Here is a 15491-nt window from a genome sequence, read left to right as displayed (position 1 = left end):
TCTCATCTCTGATACACATTTGTAAATCTTTAACTGAAATAACTGTCCTGCTTTGGCCCTCCAAGCAGCTAGGAAGCTAAAGGAACATGCCACCACAAGCCTGACAGGTATTTGATTTTGGACATAACTGTATATTACAATTTTACGTGTATAAATAGTATCTGTTCAAAATTTTCAACATAAAAATATGCCATAATTTGAATGGCCCTCCAACAGAGTCCAGTATCCATTTTTGTTTTATTAAAAGCTTTCATTAAGCATAAAAGCATATTTGGAAGCTAAACTACAAGGAATAAAATTGCTGGGTTCCTTTGTTTTTATTTTTTTGTTTTATTTTGAGATTGGGTCTTCATATGCAGTTATGGTTGGACTGGAACTCACTATAAAGACCAAGTTAGCCTAAAACTCACAGAGATGCTCCTGCCTCTGCCTCTTAAATCCTGAGATTGAAGGCACTGCCATCATACCTGGCCTCTTCTGCTTTTCCTGATCCCAGTTCCCCAGTGTCTTTTTCCTCTCTCATACCTCTGCTCCAGTAGCCACCTCCTCTGCGGCTCCCGACATGACTCCCAGGGTGTAAAAGGAGAAGACGCATAGTTCACGAGTACAGACAGCTGGCTAAAGGGGCACATTAAACAGACAGCAGATGGATGGTTGTTATTGAGAAGATGTAGGGAGAGACAGAACTGACTTTAGGCAACACCAGAGTAAGGCAAGAATCTGGGGTGTGTTGAATGTTGAAGGGGACTATCAACCAAAATTTAAATGCCTTACTAGTAAGTCTGAGTGATCTTGTCTACCTATAAAGTTTTTTCTGGTCTTTAGGGTGGTTACATGTTTTCCCTTCTGAGTTTCCAGAATATTGTTCCTCACTCTTAAATATATACACATAGATTATAATATGTAGCTAAGTGTTCTGCCTACCCACAGAGGTTTGGGAATCACCAAGTATACCCTGGTCAATACCAAATCCCTGTTTATAGTCCAAAGAGGACTACTGAAATTTATTTTTTTAGAAAACAATTATTTCTAGAGTCTCCAGCAATGTGGACAAAACTTATCCTTTAATACAGGCCTAGGAAGAAATGGGAAGTAAAAGGCTGTGGCCAAGAAGGAGGGTGAGAGCAGGGGCCCACACCTTGAGCATGGAGCCATTCTGGAAGACATGCTGCTCATCACACACCACACAGTACTCATTCAACGTTGGGATCCTCTGTTCTGCATACTTCATGATCTGGGGAGAGAGCAGAGTTTACATCCTTTAGAATTACAGAGGTTTTCAAGCTGTTTTTAGCTTAGACCCTGAACTTCCACTGACGGCCTTCCTACACTGTTCCCTCTGTATGGTACTGTACAGATAAGATCAGCATGGCCTTCCAAACACAAGTCTTGAGCTGACATCCTGCCTCTCCTATTTACTATCACATAACCAGGCAAGTCAGCTAAATTTAGCCTTGTCTGCTTCATGGGAACATAGGTATACTCCAAGAAGTAAGATTTGTCCACTGAATTTGGGCATTAAGCCTGTCAGCCTGAGTTTCTGGGACCTATAGGCAGAAACCAACACCCAAGAGTGTCTTCTGACCTTCACACAGTGTTACGGTACACATGTGTGTACACACACACACACACACACACTCTTTCTTCCCTCTAATTAATTAATTAGATTAAAAAAATAAAATTTTAAGGCAGGCAATGGCAGTACATGCCTTTAATCCCAGCACTTGGGAGACAGAGGCAAGTGGATCTCTGTGAGTTCAAGAACAGCCTGGGTTGAGTTCCAGGATAGCTAGCGCTGTTTCACAGAGAAACCTTGTCTTAAAAAAAAGGGAAAGAAAAGAAAAAGGAAATGTTGGTTTTAGTCTTCATCCTTATGTATCTGGTAAGTGGAGGGCACGGGCCACAAGGCAGTGGAGAGGCCGCAGGACAACACTACGGGGTCAGGCCTCTCCTTGCACCTTCATGTGCATTCTGGGGGCTGTCAGACCTGCTCAAGCGCTTTTGCCAGCTAAGCCATTTCAAGGCTCCCATGGAAACAGCTAATAAACAGGTCCTAACTACAGTTACAGTGGCTGTAGTCATTACAGAATTTCTACTTGTGTCATTAGAGTATTCAAGTCAAGGTTAGATGCTGGATGGCAGGACTTAAGTCCTACCACCTAGGACAATTAACCCATCTCCTACACACGCACACACGCATGCACACGTACGTACACACACCCCACACACAGACTCCATGCTAAGAAAACGGCACAAATCAGGAGGTCTTATAGCAATATCTAAAACTGCTCGGTTTTAACATTTTTCTTTATCTAATACTGACTTAACCTGTTCTTATGTATAAATCAGGTTGTTCCCATTTACATGTCTATGAGTTGGTTATTGAGCCTGTAAGTCAGTGGTTCCACACCTGTGGGTCAAGACCCCTCTGGGGAATGGAAAGAACCTTTCACAGGGTTCGCCAAAACCACTGGAAAATATTTACATTGTGATTCGTAACAGTAGCAAAACTACAATTATGAAGTAGCAATGAAAATAATTTTATGGTTGGGGGTCACAGCAATAGGAAGGTTGAGAAACACTGCTGTAAGTGTTCTCAATAATGCTGTGATCCTCTTAAGGATGGAAGCCCGGCTTTCTTTCCTCTTAGTTATTCTATCAATACTCAATATAGTTCTGGAAACAAATCAACTCAGGAAATAACTGACTCAAGAGCTAGGAGATCGTAGGCAGTTAGATGGGTAAACAACAGAGACAAGCTTTGGAAAAAAAGCTCTGAAGTTGATTACCTGGACGAGGAATCCATACTCCAGGGTGGGGATGTTCTTGCAGTGACCACTGACCTAGTAAGAGTACAAAAAAGACCCCATGAGTCTCTTACAAAGTGGGGCCCAAACACACCTATTTTATACGCACAACCGAGAATTCTCCTAGAATAATTAAGCCTTAGCTTAGATCAACCTAAGTACTCAGAGAGCTGGAGAGATCGTTACAAGTTTTTGTTATAGGTTCTGGGAAAGTTCACCTGTCTTTAACCCTCTTCAAAGTTCGAATAGGTTCACACAGCAGCTGACTACCAAGTAGTAACCGTAACCTAGTAATATTATACATGACTTCTCTGGGCATGCCGATCTCCAGATTCTGCTTCATAAACTACTATCAGACAAACCTCTCAGACATGACAGCTTAGATACAACCATTTAATAATTAAAAACTATTCCATTCTATACATTCATGATATATACCTGGACTTGGGTGGAAAGCTCTAACCCCCTCCCTCCCCAGCCCTTTGAATAGTTATCCCCTATATTTCCACCCTCACCCTCCTAATGCCCACATCAAACCATTCCCAGCCCATGTACCAAAGGTGAAGTCCGTGCTGGGGGAGGGAGGCCCACGTGCTGGGGGCACAGGAGACCTGCCTGGGGGCTAGGGGGATAGCCAAACACCTCTACTTTTGGGTTCTTCATGGTGCAAGAAATGGAACGATTCATAAGGCGTCCAACTCTAAGCTCTGGTACACCCAGTTTGCCTTTCAACATGGAGTCCTGTATGACAGGAAAACTGGGAGACCTGCAGAGAAAGAGCAAAGAAAAGGTAAGAAAAGTTGGGTGGTGGATGCAGAGGCAGAAAGATCTCTATGAGTATGGTCTACAGAGTGGGTTCTATGATAGCCAGGGCTACAAAGAGAAACCCTGTCTTAAAAAAAAAAAAACCAGAAATAAAGAAAAGAAAGAAGGAAGGAGGGAAGGAAGGAAGGAAGGAAGGAAGGGAGGGAGGGAGGGAGGGAGGGAGGGAAAGAAACAAAGAAAAGGAACAAAGAAAAAATGAATAAAACTGGGAATTCATTATGAGTTCTAGAAGAAACTTAGAAAAAAGAACATCACAGGCCACAAAAGATCACAAATATAAGGGATAGTCTATTGTTATCTTAAGTAGTGTCAAGAGAAAATAATAAATTACACAACTGGCCTTTATATCATTATTTGTATGTTCTTCAGGTTGTGGCATAGAAGAAAGACAGAGGCTAGCCTAGGCCACTGTGTCATTAAAACTAAGTATGGCTAAGTATATTCTTTGAAGATGGTGTGCTCATTTTTTGTTGTGAGAAGGACTAAGCATTCAACACTATGCTAAGCAAGTAGTTGCATCTTGAACCTTGCCTAATGTTGACCATCCATAGTGATCACTGAGACACTACAAATGTAGAAATGTGACCACCTTTGGAGGATGAGAAGACACTGAAGTGCAGAAATGTAAAACCAGGGTCAAAGGGGAGCAAGGTGTATTTCCAGAGCTTAGATATCAGTACAGTACATGCTCCATAAGAGCAGGAAGTTAGTATCTATTACTCTGTCTTTTCATGACAAGAAATAAAGATAAGAGCTGATGAGAAGACAGAAAAGACAAAGGGCTTGAAAAATGTTTCAGCAGCTCTTGAGGAGGACCCAAGTTTGATTCCCAACACCCACATGGCAGCTTACAGCCATCTGTAACTCCAGTTCCAGGGGATTCAATACCCTCTCTTGGCCTCTGAGGGTACTAGGCACATAAATGGTGCAAGCAAAAAACCCATAAATAAACAAACAAACAAAAAAAGCAATTTAAAAAATATGGAAAAATAATACACTTGCCTCCAAAAGTTAGATACTGAATTTTACATAAGGGATGAGTTACAAATATTGAAACAAAGAAGAAGGATAAGAATACAAAGGGGATCAGTACCATGTGTTGCTATTAGTAGCTGAACGTTTAGAATTTAGTGGACTCAGAGAAAAGACATAAGAAATTAATCTAGGCATCTGAGAAGGAAACAAGAAAGGTATTTTGGAAATGATTAACTCTAAGGAAGTGCTTACTTGGGAATGGGTGAGAAGATGCTGAGGCCAGCTCGGAACTTCTTGATGGTACCACTTGCCTTGAACCAACTGTGTCTCTTCTCCTGCTGGGTCTTCAAGAAATCATTGCTCAGATGTTTCCATTGTTGGGATGTAAACATACCAAGGATCCTGGAAGATCAAGAAGATTAGGCAATTTCTAACAGAAGAACAGGACTAATAGAGGAAATTAATCTACTCATAGACTATAAAGCTAGTTATGATAGAATAACGTATGCCTAAAGCATCCTTGATTTAACACTGTCCCATAGAAATACTGTCTTAAAGCACCTTCATCCTAGGAATAATAACTTACTCCCATTACCTAACTAAATGGGCTGCAAAATTTCTGAAGAGACTATAAAGGTGAACATTCAGCCTAGAAAGGTTTAGTGTCACAGATAACTTACATGGAGAACAGAACAGAGGTGGCAAAAGAGAATACAATCTTGCAATAGTGCAGTAACTATGGCCATGAGGTACCACCCGTGTTAGGTGAATCTCTGAGCTTATGGCCTTCACCTTGCAACCCAACTTGTCAATCACCTATCCTTGACCAGTTCTTTGAAGAATTCCTCTAGGCTATCATGATAAAACCACATCAGCTTCTTCAAACTCAAAACTTCACCTACAACCAATCTCTTTTTCTTCTCATCAGAGAACATCATAAGGTGTCAGTTTCCCTAATTTTTCTAACCCTAATACAAAATCTATTTCTACTTCCAACTCTTATCTCCAGCCCTTCATTCTCTGGAGACAAGGTAATCCTATTTAAGACTGACTTCTCTATTTGGGCTCCACCAATGTCTCTTGTCTGTAGAGACCACTATCACACCCTCCTGTCCTGTCAGTTCCTTTCCCAAAGTCTCTAAAATATTTCATTTTTCTCCATCTCAGCTAGGCAAGCGCTCTACCTCTGAGCTGCATCTTTAAGGGGAACCAGGTTCCTCTGACCTAGTTTTCATGTTTCTTCTTCCCCTGTCTACCCTCCTGAAGGTTTCTTGGTTACTTTGAGTGTTAAAACATGTTCTACCTTTGATTCTATCCTCTTTTCATCCTTTCATTCTCTCCTGTAACAGTCCTACATCTACTGGTTTCAAGCCCCCCACACTGATGCTTCTCTCCAGCCCTAACCTCTCCTGTGTCAAGTTGATATACTGCATACTGAACATCTTGTATATCCCAAAGTTGCCTGTTAACAGCATGTTTAAAATTCTTATCCTACAAACTTAGGGGTTTTTTTTTCCCCCACAAATCCACTTTTATTTATTTACTTTTCATTAGTTTAAATCCAGGATGGGTACAGCATCACAGGGATTCTGTGTCCAAAGGCCTTCACAGAACGGTTGTTTTGGAATTTGGCGTGAACCATGCCACTCTTTCCATGGGACCAAGTTACTTTTCCCCAGATCACTCTGCTTTTGTTTGGTTTGCCTCCAGGAGTCACTGTATTGTTTTTTGCTTTATACACATAAGCACATCTGTTACCTAAGTAGAATTCAGTTTCACCTCGGGCATAAACACTTTCAATTTTAAGAAGGGCTATGAGCTCTCTTTGGTTCTGGAGACTTCTCTTGCAGCCAGCAAAAATGGCTTTGCACCACAGCCTTCCAAACATGTTTGCTGCTTAAAAGTCCTGTTCCCAGCAGGCCCCAGAAATCTGACCCTGAAGTTCAGAAGCAGGCTCTTCTTATGTTCTTATTGGTAGTATAAGGTATACTACTAGTATAAGATATTTGGGCTAGCAACCCTGGAATTATTCCAGTATTTCTGGATTCTTAGAATATTCAATATATCTAAATCAGCCCAAGCATTAATAAGTTTATATCCTGTACATCTGTTGTCTACACATATGTAGGAAAAACATTCACATATAAAATAAAATAAGTAATTATTTTTTTTTTTTGTTTGTTTGTTTGTTCATTTGTTTTCCAAGACAGTATAGTTCTGGCTGTCTTGGAACTCTCTCTGTAGACCAGGCTGAGCCTTAACTCAGAGATCTACCTGCCTCTGCTTCTGGGATTAAAGGCATGAACCACCACCAGCTAGTAATAAAAAACTGTAAACAAAGGAAAGTTATTCTGGCATTTTGCATGCTACCAGAGTGGTTTTCTAAGCTTTCAATAGGAAGCTGGAGATAACCAAATGGGTGCTTACAACCACTCTTAAAAAAAAAAAAAAAAAAAAAGACTTGTTTATTGATTATTTGTAGTGTTCTGCCTACCTGTATGCCTGCATGCCAGAATAGGGCATGAGATCTCACTAAATGATTGTGAGCCACCATGTGGTTGCTGGGAATTGAACTTAAGAGCTCTGGAAGTAAAGCCAGTGCTCTTAACCTCTGAGCCGTCTCTCCAGCCCAATATAAATATCTTAAAAGAAAAAAAAAAAAAAAAGCTTTTCTATAGATGCCAAGATGGCTCAGTAAATAAAGACTTGAATGAGTTTGATTACAGGGACCCAACATGGTAGAAAAAGAGAATTAATCCACAATTTCTCCTCTGATCTTCATACATACACTGTGACAAATGCACCATGACACAAACATGCCCATGTAATAAATACTGTAGTTAAACAAACCATGTTTCAGTGTCCTTGCTGCCTAGGCCAAAAGCTCAGTATCTCCCTGGAATTGAAGTCTCGTTTCTGGGTTTCTTACACCATTTCTTATGCTTTACCACATCTCCCCACACACAGGCTGCTTTGTGTGTCTATGTCCCTGCAAGAGTTATCCACTCTTGGAGTCTGTCTACATACATAATTCTTAGCCATATTTAAAATCAATTAAGCATCTTCCTTCTGAGGAAGATTAAGCCCCTCTTTCCTTTGTGTCCTTCTAAACTTTCAATCTATATTGACCTCTTATAGGAAGGGAAAGGAAAGTAAGAAAAATCCAAGGTAGGAAAATGTGCTTCAGTTCTCCAAACACTAGAATAATAAATCATTAGCACAAAAATCTTTTTTTATTGTTGTTTTGTTTTGTTTGTTTGTTTGTTTGTTTGTTTTTTTCAAGACAAGGTTTCTCTGTGTAGCCTTGGCTGTCCTGGACTTGCTTTGAAGACCAGGTTGGCCTCAAACTCAGAGATCTGTGTTCCTCTGCCTCCCGAGTGCTGGGATTACAGGCATGCACCACCGTGCCTGGTGCGCAAAAAATCTTAATACATTCAATACCCTAAGCTTGTCTAAGTCCCTGGAGCCTTCTGAGTAAACCACAAGAGAAAAACATGAATAGTGTGGCTCTGATTCCTGTACTTTCGCTTAAGTACTGGGTAATGAAGAACTTCTCCCTGAATTTTCAGAAAGTGTCATGTCTGACATCCAAAAAAATCACAGGCTTCTCCTCCACAACCAGAAATCTAGCTTCTCAATTTTATTTTAACTTTTCCTAGTAATCTTTTAGAGAAACATTCTTAGAAGAAAACATGACATTCAAGGCTCTGAGACATCTGTTATTAAAGTCTAGATTGTGACTGTCCCCCGAAGGTTAACATGCTGAAGACTGGGGCCCCAATCTGTGGCAGTACCAGGAAGTGGTAGAGTATCTGTGAGATAGGACTTGGTAGAAGGAAGAGAAGTCGCTCACTGCAGGCAGGCCCTTGTAGGGCTACCTGACCCCTCATGTGGGTGGGAGACTTCCTGTCTGTCTATGTTTGCCAGGCACATTCTAGGTTGGGCAGGCCCTTTCTACACCATGCTTCCACAACAGCACAACACTGTGCTGTCAAAGATCCAAATAAGGCAAAGCCACTATGGGCTGAAACCTCCAAATTATGAGCCAAAATTGACTTTTCTTCCTTCTAAGTTAAACGGTCACAGAAATGAGACGCTAAGATACACATATATTAGACTTTCTCTCTCACATGTCCATGACCAAAAGAAAAAAAAATTCTTACTTTTTCAACTGAAGCCCTAGCCCAAACCCTTCCTTATTCGATGGCTGGAAAACCTCAATTGATGGCTCTGCAAAGAAAAGAGAGAGTTTCCAATATGTATATATCAGTATGTGTACATCTCTAACCTCCACAAAGTCCAAAGTAACAGTCCAGTCGGACAGCATCCTCAGAGTCCAGACCCAGCAGTTGTTAGGGACCTTAGGCACAGCCATCTTGCAGCGGAGAGCAGCTATGACTGCGGTGGCTGAACACAAAACTGCAACTTACCTAAAACATTATGAGAATTCTTATTTTCTTTTTTTTGTAACTTAATTGCTCAGTTTGTAAGTTTGGTTTTTGGAGAGGACAATGTGTTGGAATGTCAATAAGTTGGACATGCCTGCACAGCGGAGGAAGGAAACTTGAGAAAGCAATAGAATCTAGAAGCTATAAAATAAATTTCAAATATCTTCAGTAGAAAGATGAGAGTTTTGAAGAAGAATAAATATCTTCAAATCAATAAAACAATTTCACAAATCAAGAAGGCTATCAGATGACTAGAGATAAAGACACTAATGATAAAAATGGAAATACAGGGTAAGCACAAAGATCTTATTTCTAATTTTATTTTTACTTTAGTTAACTTAGGACTTTGGATCAGACCATACTCAGACTACCCACTTGTCCAAAATCACTGCCCTTTACCTGGTCCATCAAGGTACTGGGAGAGAGAAAACCGTAGCCTCAACACAATAGGTTCTGTTCGAAGGACCTTCCAAGCTGTAGATACTTCCTCCTAGAAGAAGAAGAGAAGACACTTCTGATTTACACTAGAGAGAAGTGGACGAGAAGTTTCCTCTCTGAGGAAATACACACATGTACATCACAGTCCACACCACTATCTGCTGATGCTCTTGACAGATGAAGAATAAATGCTCAAATACAGCACTCAAGAACAAGATACAAGATCTCAGGGAAAACCACGAGGCAAGCTACACATGCTGTTGGCAACACTCACATCAAGGAAGCTGATGTTGATGTGAAGGTCAATGTCCACGTCATCGATAGTTCCATATTCTCTACAGAGACACAGGCAACCACAGGTGAGGCTCATTAAGACAGAAAGAAGGAAATAGAGAGAAGGTAAAGCAGAACTGAACCTGGGACCAGGAGAAAGGGTAAAGGTAGCTTGACATTTCAGATCTTAGCTACATGTCAGGCCACTTGCATGACCACAGCCCTTCTTACCTCAAAGGTGAAACTACTGACCTAGAGGCATTTAGAATGAGATGGAACAGCTAAGAAAAGGAGTTCTAACTCCTAGACCCTACCATTAGCATGCTTAAATATTCTGAACAGCCTTTTATTACTAAACTCATAAATTTATTACCCCATTGTACCGTTAAAAAAACAAACAAACAAAAAAACACACCAAAAACCTCTAGCCTTTTAAAGATCATCGTCACCCTGAAGTGGAATCCCACCTGATGGACACGGAGTTCTCACTGTAGATCTCTTTCACTGCTTCAATGTCTGCATCAAGCTGTGGGTGTCTATATAGGTCAGCTGCACAGCTCCCCTGATAGAGCAGTAAAAACATCGATGGTAGCAGGGGTAGAAAGTTAGACAAAGGGAAAGAAAGAGAGAGAGAGAGAGGGAAAGAAAGAAAGAGGGAGAGAGAGGAAGAAAGAAGGAAGGAAGGAAGGAAGGAAGGAAAGAAAGAAAGAAAGAAAGAAAGAAAGAAAGAAAGAAAGAAAGAAAGAAAAGTAAAAGAACATGAAGATACACCAGGAACAGGAGAAACCAAAGTGCAGCACAGAGGTTCTTGATGGTAACCCTAACACAAATAGCATGGAACAAGTCTCTCCCCACCCCTCCAAGAACACGTCAGCAGGCCAACAGGCAGGCTTTGCTTAGAGTTCACATCCTTCAAGCTCTAGATTTTTCTTGCAAATTTTATCTTCTATGGAAATTCAGAAGAGTTCTCTCTGAAGAACATTCTGAGAGTCTGAGCAACTTTGCCCAGGACTTTGCTCTGGGTAACAATGATAATGTGTTCTCTCCAGGAGTCACTTAAAATTTGGCTAATGAGAGAAGAAAATGATTATTTCTAACTAACAGATGGGTAGCTTTCATGAAGAGGATACACTTTACTGTAGGATAATGACAAGTCCTAGGCATGAGCAAGGAAAATGAATCAGTTCTGAAAGACTCTTATCAAGCCCCAACATTACATCTCATTTCATCTCTCTTCAGAAGAACTTCTCTTTCTTGATATACCCAGCACATAAAATCTAAATTATCCAACACTGAGTTTTGAGGAGTGCAATCTCACCTGAACTCCATACAGAAATTCCTCTGATTCATTATCTCCTTCAGAATCATCATCATTCCAGAACTGGCCTTTGATGTCCTGGAGATAAACAAACAAACAAAAACAAGATGCAGCATCCTTTATTAGATCCTTGTTATTGCAGAATAGAGTAGGGCAAAGGACAGGAACTGGATCCTCACATTTCTTGGGACAGAAAGAAGGATTATGGCTGAAGCCTTAATACTTTTACTCCGCACACTTCACTCTGAGTCCAATATTTATCTACAACCTCGCTCTGACTAGGCGGGATAGAGGAAAACATACCTAAGCTCTGCCTCATCTCTTGTCTTACATGTTGTCTTTGAGGCAGGGTTTTGCTCTGTAGCCCTGGCTGGCCTAGACCTTGAAGCAATTCATCTGCCTCAGCCTCCCACGTGCTGGGATTATAGGTGCAGGGCATCACAGCTGGCTCTCAGCACTACTCTTCTATCTCCTAGAGTCTTAGGAAACACTCCCCTTTCTTTTAAAGGGAACAGCCTTACATGCAGCTAAAGTAACAGTTTCCACGTTCCTTTCTTTTACTTCAAACATCTACTGTCAAAAGGGCAAGAGGAGGAAATAGCAGAAAAAGGTAAGGTCGGCTTTGTCTTATCTACCCGCAGATGATTAGTTAGGAGACATGAAGAGTCAGTCCTCACCATTGGGTCAGTGGGTCTCACAAACACTCTCAGGTCAGTGCTAGGCAGCACCCCTCCATACCACCAACTGAACCCAGGCCAACAGAATGAGCATTTAGGAGACCACAGAATGAGACAACGGAGGGGATGATGTCATAGGTACTGGCGATCTGCTGGGGATGGCAGGCTCTGGTCTTGCAGGAATAAGTCAGTGTCCTGTAGAAGGTAGATAACAATTGGGTTCACCACTTACTAGTGGGGTAGTATACGCATAGGTATATTTTAGCCAACTATAGACACATGCAAAGAGGCAGAATTCATGTAGATACACATAGGTACACAGGCACACCTCAGCAGTTCTTTAACCAAGTTGAAAGCAAATAGAATATACATCTCTCTATTCCACTCAAAGTTGAAAGGTGGGACTCAAGTATCTTCTCTAGTCTAGATTACAATAAGCTTAAAGCAAGTAACAGCGGCAGGAACAACTCTATTCTAATCAGTTCACTTATGAACTATCACCAGCCTTAAGAATCAGAACTTGATCCTTTTTTAGACTCTTTGCTCCTATTTTCTATACTGGATCATTATGGTTTTTTTCCCTTTGCATATGCATTTGTGTGCAGGCAAATGTGTACGCAGGTACGTGTGTGTGTGTGTGTGTGTGTGTGTGTGTGTGTAGGCTCCCAAGATATGTGTGTGTGTGTGTGTGTGTGTGTGTGTGTCCCCAAGGCTGACTTTAGGAGTCTTTTTCAATCATTTTCTACTTGACTGAGACAAGGTATCTCAACTAAACCTGTATCTCACCAATACAGGCTAGTCTACCTAGTCAGCTTACCAAGATCCTATGCCCACATCCCCAGGGCTGGAACTACATGTAGCCACCATGCCCACCTGGCATTTATGTAGGCTCCAGGGATCAAAACTTTAGTCCTCACATTTGCATGGCAGACATTTTAACCAACAAGCTATATCCGTAGCCCCTCATTATTACTTATAAAAATTAGTTTTAGTTAAACTCAGTAGCACACACAGTCCCAGCAGTAAGGAGGGAAATCTAGGAAAAGGAAGATCACATGTTTGAGGTCAGCCTGGGTTACTATGAAGATTTTTGTCTAAAAAATAAATCCAAGAGGGCTGGAGAGATGGCTTACAGAGAACCTGAATTAGATTCCCAGTACCAGGCAGCTCATAACTGCTACAACTCTAGTTCCAGTGGACCCACCTGCACACATTCATAAAATCTAAAAAAAATAAAAGCAGTATTACTAGAAGCCATTCTATGACAATCACCTCATTTAGAGCTCTCAGTGACACTGAGGGTGCTCCGGTAAACACTGTCTGAGTTGTCACTGCCAAAACAAGGCTCCAGGGTCATCTTGGAACCTCCATACAGTTACAGTAATAATCCAACAGGCACTCAGACAAGCGCTAACCTCTTCCCCTACAACCTTCATCCTATTACAGTCTATTTTTAGCCTCGCTGAAGCCTTCACTAGCATCAGGTCAGGAAAAAAAAAATACTCAGCTATGAAATTATGAAGACTTGAAAGGTAGAGGTTGTCAAAGCTACTGAAACAACTCAGCAGTAGCGGAGCTACTTTCTGCAGCTCTCTAGATCAGTAGGTCACAGACATACATCTGGGGAACTTTCAACTAGGACCAAAACACAGCCCTACCCCATATCCAATCAGTACAATTTCATAAGAATTAAGCTTAAATGTTAAATCAGTTAAAAGCTCTACTATTAAGACAAAATTAGGAATTACTATTCTAGCCCTTCTTGGCTCTACAGATCCCTCAATCTAACCCACTCCAAACTCAGAGGTATTTTTGGTCATTGAGGTGATTCTATCCAGTCTTACTTTTCTATTTTCTACATCAGTGGTTCTATGTGGAACAGTGTGCCTAAAGCATCAACATTCCCTGGGACTTTGTTAAAATGCCAATTCTTAACTCTCAGCCCCTGGAACTTAGTGAAGCAGAGAAGCTAGGGCTGGAACTCACTGATGTTTTAACAAGCCTTAAAGTTGGGCTGGAGAGATGGCTCAGAGGTTAAGAGCACTGCTTGCTCTTCCAGAGGTCCTGAGTTCAATTCCCAGCAACCACATGGTGGCTCACAACCATCTATAATGTGATCTGGTACCCTCTTCTGGCGTTCGGGTGTACATGCAGACAGAACATTGTATACATAATAAAATAAATAAATCTTATAAAAGCCTTAAAGTTATTATGCTACATGATAAAATCTGAGATCCATTCCTCTAGGTCATTGCTACATGATAATATCTGAGAAGTGTTCCTCTAGTTCTTCCAAGGGTCTGTCTGTCACCTGTTCTCAGATACCAAGATAAACCTGGCAATTGGTCCAAGATGGAGCTATAAAGTACAATGCCAAAGCAAAATCTGTGTTGCAGTCCTTGGGTTGACAGTACTATCTGACTGATCAACATACAATATAGAAAAGTCAATTACAACTGAAGTTCTTAGAGATAGATAACCTGATATCCGATAATTGCTTTAAAATACTTCTGAGAGGGAGAATATGAGCTAGGTACAATTATATGTATAAAAAAACCTCATTGTTTTCAAGATCAATTAGAATTTTTTACTTTTATTTATTTTATTAGTAGTAGTAGTAGTAGTATTTTTGTTTTGTGGAGACAGGGCTTCTCTTTGTAACCATGGCTGTCCTGGATCTTGCTCTGTAGACCAGGCTGGCCTCGAACTCACAAAGATCTGCCCGCCTCTGCCTCCCAAGTGCTGGGACTAAAGGTATGTGCCACCACCACCCAGCTTTAGAATTTTATTTTCAATTTTAAAAATTAAGTATTATTCTAATTCCAAATAAAATAAGTGGGAAAATATATTAAATAAATTTTGCAAAATATTGATAGCTATAAACTAGGCATGCTGGCACATGTCTTTAATCTCTACCTTCCAAGTTCAAGGTCAGCTTGGTCTACCGAGTGAGTTCCAGGATAACCAGGACTACAAAGAGAAACCTATTTCAAAAAAAATTCCCAGAATTTAAGAAGCAGAGGCAAATGGATCTCTTTGAGTTCGTGGCCATTGTGGTCTAAATAATTAGTTCCAGGACAGCCATGGGATTCTAAAATCACATGCTCTCCTTAGAAAGTCAACTCTACATGTTAACAGCAAGATTCCCTTTGTCCCCCTGCTATTGTTCAAGCACAGTAGGCACAGTCCCTGTACACAGCCTTGCCTCTGCTGCTCTCCCCTTGTAGGATGCCTGCCTCTTCAGATATCCACACTCTGCTCAAAGGTCACCTTGTCTACACTGTATAAAGTACCACAGTAGCATTCTCTACCCTCTCTACAGTATTTCCTTCCCCACAGCTCGCATCACTCTAATGTACATTTATCTCTCACCAGAGTATAAACTGTATGTATCTGAGTGTTCTGTATGCACACCAGAGGAGGGAATCAGATCCCATTACAGATGTTTGTGATCCACCATGTGGTTTGCTGGGAATTGATCTTAGGACCTCTGGAAGAGCAGTCAAGTGCTCTTAACCACTGAGCCATCTCTCCAGCCCCTGACTGTAAACTCCTAGGTAGATTTTTACTGTTTTCAGTGTTATCAGCCTCTAGAACACATTTACTGAATTAGTGAATGATCCTCTCAGCTATGTACCTAGACAAATAGGAGATAAATATAAGAACTTAAACGCTGCTACTATACATCAACAAAAATCACACAAAATGCTTTTTAAAAGTCAAGACTTCA

The 15491-nt window shown here is 40.9% G+C and overlaps 2 protein-coding genes across 8 annotated transcripts in view; both read right to left on the bottom strand.

Moving 5' to 3' along the window:
* The window catches only part of Parp6 (poly(ADP-ribose) polymerase family member 6), a 33212-nt gene that overhangs the window by 16261 nt on the left and 1460 nt on the right, over window positions 1-15491 (bottom strand). For 5 of the 7 annotated variants that reach the window (XM_055621960.1, XM_055621959.1, XM_055621961.1 and 2 more), the window contains exons 3-13: window positions 11762-11956; window positions 11085-11162; window positions 10234-10328; window positions 9768-9828; window positions 9455-9545; window positions 8771-8837; window positions 4860-5009; window positions 3363-3573; window positions 2790-2843; window positions 1139-1234; window positions 526-618 (exon numbers count right to left, since the gene is read on the bottom strand). In XM_055621960.1, the coding sequence (XP_055477935.1) occupies window positions 526-618; window positions 1139-1234; window positions 2790-2843; window positions 3363-3573; window positions 4860-5009; window positions 8771-8837; window positions 9455-9545; window positions 9768-9828; window positions 10234-10328; window positions 11085-11162; window positions 11762-11764 (999 nt within the window). In that variant the 5' untranslated portion in view covers window positions 11765-11956. The remainder of the gene's footprint in view (window positions 1-525; window positions 619-1138; window positions 1235-2789; window positions 2844-3362; window positions 3574-4859; window positions 5010-8770; window positions 8838-9454; window positions 9546-9767; window positions 9829-10233; window positions 10329-11084; window positions 11163-11761; window positions 11957-15491) is intronic. The other 2 variants (XM_055621962.1, XM_055621963.1) reach the window with 1 other exon arrangement.
* Window positions 6163-6495, bottom strand: LOC129687520 (60S ribosomal protein L35a-like). The gene has a single exon (XM_055621967.1). The coding sequence runs from the start codon at window positions 6493-6495 to the stop codon at window positions 6163-6165; it is 333 nt and encodes a 110-aa protein (XP_055477942.1).

The sequence above is a fragment of the Psammomys obesus genome, unplaced genomic scaffold, assembly GCF_907164565.1.
Source record: "Psammomys obesus unplaced genomic scaffold, mPsaObe1.curated_primary_1811, whole genome shotgun sequence".
NCBI lineage: Eukaryota > Metazoa > Chordata > Mammalia > Rodentia > Muridae > Psammomys > Psammomys obesus.
This window is presented reverse-complemented; position numbering and strand designations above follow the sequence as displayed.